Source organism: Ascidiella aspersa, chromosome 3 (assembly GCF_963924565.1).
Source record: "Ascidiella aspersa chromosome 3, kaAscAspe10.2, whole genome shotgun sequence".
Classification (NCBI taxonomy): domain Eukaryota; kingdom Metazoa; phylum Chordata; class Ascidiacea; order Phlebobranchia; family Ascidiidae; genus Ascidiella; species Ascidiella aspersa.
In genome coordinates, this window is record NC_139449.1 from 7,472,745 (window position 1) to 7,481,165 (window position 8,421).

Sequence of the window (8,421 nt, forward strand, 5' to 3'; positions counted from 1 at the left end):
AATTAATGTTGGTACTCCTGTTTTATCCTATATCATCAGCAGTATTTCCTGAAATCAAACAAAACCGTCTGCCCAAAAAAGTCAACTTGAAACAAACACAATTTAGTGTTGTTATTTTTGTTTTATTTTTCCGCAACGATGTTGGAAATCAAGTGAAGGCTTATTAAGTAAGCCATCACAATTCTAATTGACACTACGTTTCCGAACATCGTCTGCTGGTTGACGGTATACTCAGCAGAACCTGTAGCGACCTCCGTAGCAAGACAGGCGGTATCTGTAGGTACGGCTGAAAGAAAACAACAAGGATTAGGTACAAACCAAATATCAGCTTAAAAATTCCAAAACGCTTTGCGGTTGAATTCTATTGACATGTGTGCCGCTATTTTTCGTTAGAATGGATAAAAGACAATTAACTATATACTAAATGTAAAAAACGCTTCACAAAACGGAATCACCTAGGATTAAAAACAAAAAAGTTTTGCAAACCTTAACATAACATAACGACAACATTTTCCAAATTACATTACGTAAAGGGCTAGATTCCAATTTGTTTACATGGGTGCAAAATAGTTAAGACCATAATATTCTCCATCCGAAAGAGATCGTCTTCATAGAACAGAAACACTAAACTATTGCCAATCTTATTGCAACGGGAAAACAGCAGGAAAGGTGAAATTAATCTAATTGTAATTAAGTAAAAGGCGACTTACCAGTAAGAGCGGTACTTGTAGCGGTAGGTGCAGCCGCTTGGATAGCAGATGCTCCACTTGTAGTAGTTGCCGAAGCAGAAGCCGGGGAAGCACCACCTGGCGATCTTGCATTTGTAACAGCAGGAATAATGCTGAACCAAAGCGGGCAAGTCGGTTTGCCAGCACTCGTCGAACTTGGCAAGGATCTCGTCATCCCTGTATTTGTTCAATGCAGCGAGATAACTGGTGAGGAGTGTGGTGACCTCATCGGGCAAGGTTTCGCCGAACATGAACTTCAGCATGCTCGTGTAACGACCAATTTGAACTTGAATGGCCTGGAAAGTGCAGTTTCCAAATAAAAACTGGCTCGTTGAATAAAAGGTATTCGCACAGTTTTGCCCAGCGTATGGTGTAGCACTTTTATTTGCGAGTGACCAAAAAACTGAAATCAAGTCCAATGAACGCAGAATATTTGTGCAATATTTACTTAATCAACACCGTGTAAATATAATAATACGTTAGACCCCTTATTACTCACATCGTCAACGGCCTTCTTAAGACATTCGCGTTGTGCGTCGCGTTTTCCTTCCAACTTTGTCTGATATTCACCGATTGCCGTAGTTCTGTCAGTAAGACACGTTGAGTACTTGGTTTTGACGTCTTCGATGTAGCCTTCAAGACGCAGTTTGTAGGCGTCGCGTTTTGCGTTGAAGTCTGTCTCGGCATCGTCACGGTAACCCTTGAGCTTTTCCTCGTATTCTGTCACTTTGCCGTCAACCAAACCTTCCAATTCGCTCTTTTTAGCGTCAACCTCTGTTTGCTGCTCGGTCGTCAGCTCCTTGGAATTGTTGCTGCAAAGTCAAATAATACCAGTTTAAGCAATTTCAATTAAAAAGTAGTTGATTTTCAGATTTCTGATAACAAGTAGTTGATTTTTGTAAAACAAAGCTCAAGTGATGTTCGAACCAAAGAACGTCGGAATGGGGACACAAGCAAACTGGAATGAGTTCGAAACTTGGTGAAAGAACGATGTGCTAATGCGGCGATGAAGAAAGCAACTTACATGCAATAGTAGTGGTTGATCAATTGGTTGACTTCCCACTCGTCACGAGCCTCGACCACTTGGCGATACTTAGTGGAGTAAGTTGCATGGATACCCTCCCACTTGAGCTTCCAAGCGTCGAACAAGCCTTGGATTTTAGTGATTGCGTCGTCCTTTGCTGTTGTCATATCCTTAACGGCATCGTCTGCTGTTGGGTTAACTGCGTCTGTAAATAGAAGCACAAGTCAAAACAAAATTCATGGCAATATAAGTGTAAACATTGTGCTCCTAAAGAAAAGCCGTGGATAGCCGACATTCAAAAAGTGGTTAAAAATCTATTAAAAGGCGACAAATCGTATTAAACGGCTTTCATGAAAAAGTTTCATAGTTCCTTTAAAAGTCAATTATTGCTTTTTTATGGCAATAAAAACGTAACTAAAAACAAGGTAAAGTATAAATTATTCAAGTTTCGTTTGAAAACTAAACAGAAAGTATCGCATGGTTTACTTACCAACGTCGCAAGTCTTCAGGCCAGTGTAGCTGACTTTACGCCATCTGTAGCAGAATGGGCCGATGGAGTATGAGCGGACACAATAACTGCTCTTGAAGCAGTACCAGTTTCTCAGACTGCGACTTTAAACGAAATTAACATTGAGTGGATACTATCTACTGAATTACAACAGGTTTTTAGAAATAATTTACGTGTTTAACATTCTGGTAAGAGTTTGTCAATTGTAATAACTTTTGTGGCACTTAACCCGTTTCGTATAGGCAGGTTCATATTGACCGTATCAATATTTTGAATAGGCAATATAATTATGTAGAAAAAGTACTAGGAATTGTGGAACACGTTTGTTGATATATTTAGTATTTTGTAAAATAGCATTGTTTTATTTGTTATTGTGCGATATTCTGTTTAGTTTTGCAGAATCAAAGCACTCACCATCCATGATAGTAGTTACGCTTGTAGAATTTGAGGTAACAATTGGTGAGGAAGCATCTGTAGGCGCAAGAGTAGTACATGACAAGCTTATCCTTATTTTCGTTCAGCTTGGTTTCGTATTCATCCGCCCAACCAGTGATCTTAGCAGTTTCGTCATCGCTGTACTTGGTAATGGCAGCTTCAATCACCTCGTCGGTCAAATGTGTTTCCGTGTCCAACTTTTCTGTAAATTGTTGCATTGCAATGACTCGAGCAGTTATCGCATTGTAAGTTGCTCGACGTCCAACCTACCGTGAGCGCGTTCAAGGGAGCAACGAAGTGCCGCCTTCTTCTGTTCAAGGATTTTGTTGTGGTATTCGGTGAACTTCGTCTTGTAGTCGGTCACCTTTTGAGCCAGGGCGGACGTGTATTCAGTGATCTTGGTGTTCCTTGTGTTAAGGCATTCGACGGCACTGCAAACAATATTTGACGGTTTGAATGGCATATTAAAAGGTACTGTGTTTGCTAAATTATAGCACTTGATTTGTCAAGATTAAAATCGTTTTCCACATATCTTGACGTTTACTTAACACTGTGATATATTTATAAACAACTATATGGAATTGCAAGAATGTGCCAAAAAATGTCCTACGGTAATGACTACGTTATCACACATATTAAATTTAAACTTTTTAAAATGCCAAATGCAATCGCAGTAAGATTATTGTTGCATATGTTTGGTATTTAGATTTTTTAAGTGAATAAGTATTGAAGGTATCCAACCGTGAGACCAACTCCTTGTGGTAATCTTCAACCGCTGTTTTCTTTGCCGCAAGAGCAGTGCCATAATCGCTTTTTGCTTTTGTGACTTTACCGTCGATATCTTCGTTGTAGAGTCTTATCTTTTCATCCCTTTCGTCGCGAAGTGTTTGTTTATCCGCCTCCTCTTCTTTGGCACTGTTAGAAAGAAAAAAACATTATTACAAGGTTTTGTGAATCTCTTTTGTGAAAAAAACAAATAAACATTAAACTGGATCTTTAACAGAAAAATAAATTGAGCATAAATTAATGTATCAGGCAGTTTATTGGCCGTACGAAAATTCGAGTTTGTATGTTTTTTTGTTTAAAATTTATTAGGCTAATGTTCACCACCAACCATTTCGGACTGTCGTTTTAGCTTTTAAACCAGTGGTTCCCAAACATGTTTGGCTCGCTGCACACATAAAAATCTTAAGTATTTCGCGGCACACTTTTAACAGAAAACAATAGAGTAATCTTAAAATCGCCCTTAACACACGACGAACTATATGTAAAAGTCTCAAAATTATTAGTTTGTAATGGATAGTGCGTATTTAAGTGTAAAATGATTGTGTATATGCCTATTTGTAATACAAATACTTATTAATAAATCATGAAATGTTAATATAAAGAACGTCTAATTACTCAATCAAGTATTTGTAATATGTTTCAATGTGATTCTTGAAGGCATCTTTGTAGAGGCCGGCACGCTTGTCTAAGTCGGCTTCCCAGTCGGTTTTACGCGAGTCCATCTCTCCAGTGATCCTAGTGTACTCAGTTGAAAGTTCTCCTTCCATTTCTGTTTTGACTTCGTCGACGGTTTTTTCTGCAAAACAATGGTGATTTTCAGACGGAGAAGCATTACCAAGCTAATACCCTGCATTAAAGAATAACGTTAAGCTTTTTGCATTCATAAACAGCGTCAACTTACAAGACAAACTTAACTGCTAGACTTTTGACGGTAATGAATAAATAATAAATAAAAGGGGTGGGGCACCGCTAGATTTAGCACTTGCAGATTATTGCGTCATAATTAAATAAAAACAATGTGGTTTCGAGGGGCGCAAGAGAGTGTTGCCAACAAGGGAGCGGCGAAATGTGCAGCCAACTGAACAACTCGGTGGAAATCTGTTTTTGGGCTGGATGCCGGAGGGTAATTCGTGGTGGCTATGCGAGGCCAAAGAGTTCCCGAACGAATTTATGCGAGGCAACTTCGCAAAAGTTTTATTTTGTCTCCCAAAACCTATGCGCAACGTTGTTCAACAGCTGTCTAGCAGTAACAGTTGACCTAAAGTGCGAGTATTACGTCACAATGCCTTGTAAGGTGGCGTGATTTTCTAGTGCTGTAGAGAAAAAGGCCAGTTTAGTAGTGAGTGTATTTCGCAAAAGAAAAAGCAGGCGAGCACTTTGCTTTTTCCTTTGCGCATATGCAAGGTTGTTTCATGTTTCAAAGTTTGCATATCTTACGCAGGCTGCTTAAAGTTTAGCAAAAACTTTTAAATTTAGAGCAACACCAAAAATTATTTATTTAAACAAAATTTCTCCTTACATAAAGCAAAAATGTCTCCTCTAATCTTGTTTTAACGCTCTGCGCCTTGATTTCATTCTTATTTTTGGCGGTAATTAATTTTAGTTATTCATTGCAAAACTGTATTGTTTTTGAAAACCAGAAATTGGTGATAATCTAAGAAAGCGTCAAACCTTGCCATCCCTCTGTCCCACAGTCGCTCTTTGGGTAGTAGCTAAGGATTTTAGTGTAGTAACTGCTCGTGCACCAGCAGCTCTTGAAGTAGACGTTAAACCTCCAGAAGGTGTAGGGAGGGTAAACGTTGAAATGGTGGGAGCAGTAGTACTTGTAGCCGTACGTATAATAATACGAACCGGCGTTGGCCGCCTGCATTAAACAAAATGCTGTGATTAGCAAAGTTTTTATTCAGGGAAATTGAAAGTTAAGGTTCCTTAAGCAAATTTATGGACTTAACCTTTACAGTTTTTAGACAAACTTCAAACAAAGTATATTTTTTATGTATTTGTTTAATCTAAACAATATTCAAAACACAACCAATTTCATTTCAAACCGGCGCTTCTCCTTACCAAGGTAAAAAAGGCAAACACGCGTGGTTGCTGATTATTTTTATTGGTTAAGCTCAATTTTAACCTCGCAGCAGCCGCAACCAGGATTCCCCGTAGTTGACAAATTCATTAGCAGGCTTCAATAGGTTGGGCTGCACACATGTTTTCTGTATTCTTAACTAAGATAACCAGTATACCATACGTAAGTAAGTTGCTGAGCACCTGTGTTTAGAAAACCAAAACAGCCTTGAAGCTCTTTTTTTAATTGTTGAAAAACGTACTATACACAAATCGAAAATGGCTAATGAAAATACAACAACAAAAACAACAAGTTACGGGTTTTGTTTGAAATATTCAGCAATTTGTTTTATGTTTTACTTGTTTTAGTGCAATACCACAGGCGTTTTGTTTTCAAAAAGAATTTTACATCAATAGAAGAAAAAAGAACTGAAGAAAAAATTACGAGTTTTAGGCGATAAAACAGTGAGAAATCATTTAAAGGAATAAACATTTAAGGGGATACACTTAAACGCGCTTTATTATTAGCAGGCTCACTTCCCATCTGTCAACTGTGGGGAATAAAGTATAAAAGTCAAACAAACAACGCGTATATTTCTACTGAATTCGCCTAGAATTAGGCGGTATTTCCAACCACTCAACAAAATCAAAACAGTCTCAATAATGGATTGTAGATTGTTGGTAAATTTATCGGGCCTTCAACACATCTAGCCTTGTGTAAGGACAAAAGCTGCCTTAGATAAAATTTTCAAGTGCGTAGTGGTTAAACGAGGGGTGACACATTTTTCGATGCCGATAATTGTAACAGAGAAACATTGTTTTTTGCAAAAACTAAATTAATTTTTTTTTTGTTTTCTATTAAAAAGTCATTCAATTTTTTCCCAAAAATACAGCTTTTAGAAATACGTGGAGGGAAAATCAATTGTTTTAAAGCTAGCGACCTGAAAATTTTTTTAGTATGTTTTGTTGTTGCTAGGGTTGATTAAAATAGGCTTGCAAAAAATTGTGTCCCTCTTTTTGTTCAATTAATTACTCGCAATCATTCTCAGTGCCTTAACCAACGTCTGCTGGAACGAAAGAAAAAGCTATTATTTGATGGTTGCTTGAAATCGCGATTTAAACATTCAAGTTTACAATGTGCCTTTATCACCTGTCGGATCCACTTTAATCTGATTTTTATGTTAAGATAGTAAATTTTACCAGGGATACCAACTACCACAGTCGCACGTTATGCTATTATTGTTCCCTAACGTTACGACGCACAAACAGTTTTAAAGACCTTATGCGAACATTGAAAACAACAAAATTATGCCGTTGTTTTACGTCATGTTCGGGTTTTGATTTTTAAAAGCACATGAAAAATCTAAGGAATATATCAAATAAATTGAGTCGAAACTAGAAATGTTTTGGTAAAACTAAAAGCCCGATTACCAAATTGGCGCAAGAGACACCAATTATTATCACTATCGTTTAGGAGGCCAAGATTAGTGTTTTTTATAATTAAACACAACACGTGTAGTTCTAAAATCTAGACTGCGTATAGCAGTAGAAAGAAATGCGTCCCTACGGTCGTGGAATAGACAAATCTCTGTGCAATATAAATATAGTAAATTAAAATAAAAACACTAATTTTTGTTTGAAGCCGTACTTTATATACCTTTTGCCCAAACGCAATTCTTGTATCTACATCGGGGTAGACTTTTAAATAAATTGTATTTAGTGCTTAGCCGCAATATTTTTGTGATGTTTTTTGTTTCTTTTGTTTTCGTATATCTCAATTGAAATATTTTTAGTATCAGAGCTGATATGCCCGATGCTAAGTGATATAGTATCGGCACTCGTCCGATATTCTTGTGGTATCGGTGCTAATTTAATCCAACACGATATTGCAATTTGTTTTGCGAGCAAAAGTTGTTAACAGTCAAAAAATATATTTCAAAATCGTTGTTCATCAACAACCAAGGGTAATTGGGCTTCTCAAAGCTCAAGATCACATTAACCTTGACAAAATGCCTACACACGTTTTAAGTTCGCCAATTTGACTTGTTTGGCCATCGTAGCAACGTTAATCGACTGCGCTTCCGTACTTCGCCCCAAATATCGGCAATCGGAATAAAACACGAAAGATTAGAGAACCCTCTATAGTCACCAAAAGTATTACAGAGCTCTTGGTAACTAACCGTGTTACCGTCTATTTGTGATTTCATACTTGAAGCAATGCACCTGGATAAACGTTAGTTTTTCGCTACAGTTTTATCTGCAGTTGTTTGTTTTAGACCTAACGAGTCTAACTGTGAAGAAAAAAATGGTTTTGTGTCAAATCACGGGCTCGGGCATTTTACCACAATCTTCCCGGAAACGTTTCTGCAAATCATCGAAAAAAAACCCTGCAAAACGTGAAGAAAGGTGGCAAGAAATGCCACATAACGTTAGCACTAGTGTCCTTTTCTAAAAGACGTTCAACATGCCAGTAACGTAAATTCATCGTTGGGTGACGTCATACTGCTGTGTCGTCCGAGGAAATCTATAGCTGTAAATTGACAGAAAATTTCTCCAGAGGTTTAGCAAGAGGCACAAAGCAAGGACGAAATAAGCGTCACTGCTTTCGAAAAAAATATTAACGGGAACTCACCGCAATGCAAGCCAGTAGAACGATCAGGATTCTCATCTTCTGCAAGTTCTCTTCCTCTTGTCTTCGAGTGAAAGACTGAAGATGGCTTATTGGTGCGGCGATTATATAGAGTATCGCGTGGCTTTGAAGAGGTGCTGTTTTTAACAACCAGGCAAAATATTTTGTGGCCGCTGTTGGAGCACCGGACACCTGAGACGCAAAGCACTCTCGACAAATCGCGTCGTGGCCCTCATGCAAGCGCGTTCAG

The 8,421-nt window shown here is 38.0% G+C and overlaps 1 protein-coding gene across 1 annotated transcript; it reads right to left on the minus strand.

The window, feature by feature from the left end:
• Positions 1–231: 231 nt before the first annotated feature.
• LOC146159003 (uncharacterized) lies at positions 232–8,210 on the minus strand. The gene is made up of 11 exons (XM_083384821.1): positions 8,175–8,210; positions 5,153–5,345; positions 4,097–4,277; positions 3,437–3,610; positions 2,966–3,126; positions 2,675–2,897; positions 2,243–2,364; positions 1,753–1,957; positions 1,228–1,540; positions 711–1,024; positions 232–286 (listed from the first exon to the last, which is right to left on the minus strand). The coding sequence occupies exons 1-11, from the start codon at positions 8,208–8,210 to the stop codon at positions 232–234; spliced, it is 1,977 nt and encodes a 658-aa protein (XP_083240947.1).
• Positions 8,211–8,421: the final 211 nt, after the last annotated feature.

What these genes read in the sequence shown, in the direction of transcription:
- LOC146159003 (XM_083384821.1), bottom strand. Translation starts at nt 8,210, where the DNA reads ATGAGAATCCTGATCGTTCTACTGGCTTGCATTGCG. An exon ending in CACAAGGAGTTGGTCTCACG is followed by an intron (nt 3,127 to 3,436) that starts GTTGGATACCTT and finishes TATTGTTTGCAG; the next exon opens with TGCCGTCGAATGCCTTAACA. An exon ending in ATCAACCACTACTATTGCAT is followed by an intron (nt 1,541 to 1,752) that starts GTAAGTTGCTTT and finishes TTGACTTTGCAG; the next exon opens with CAACAATTCCAAGGAGCTGA.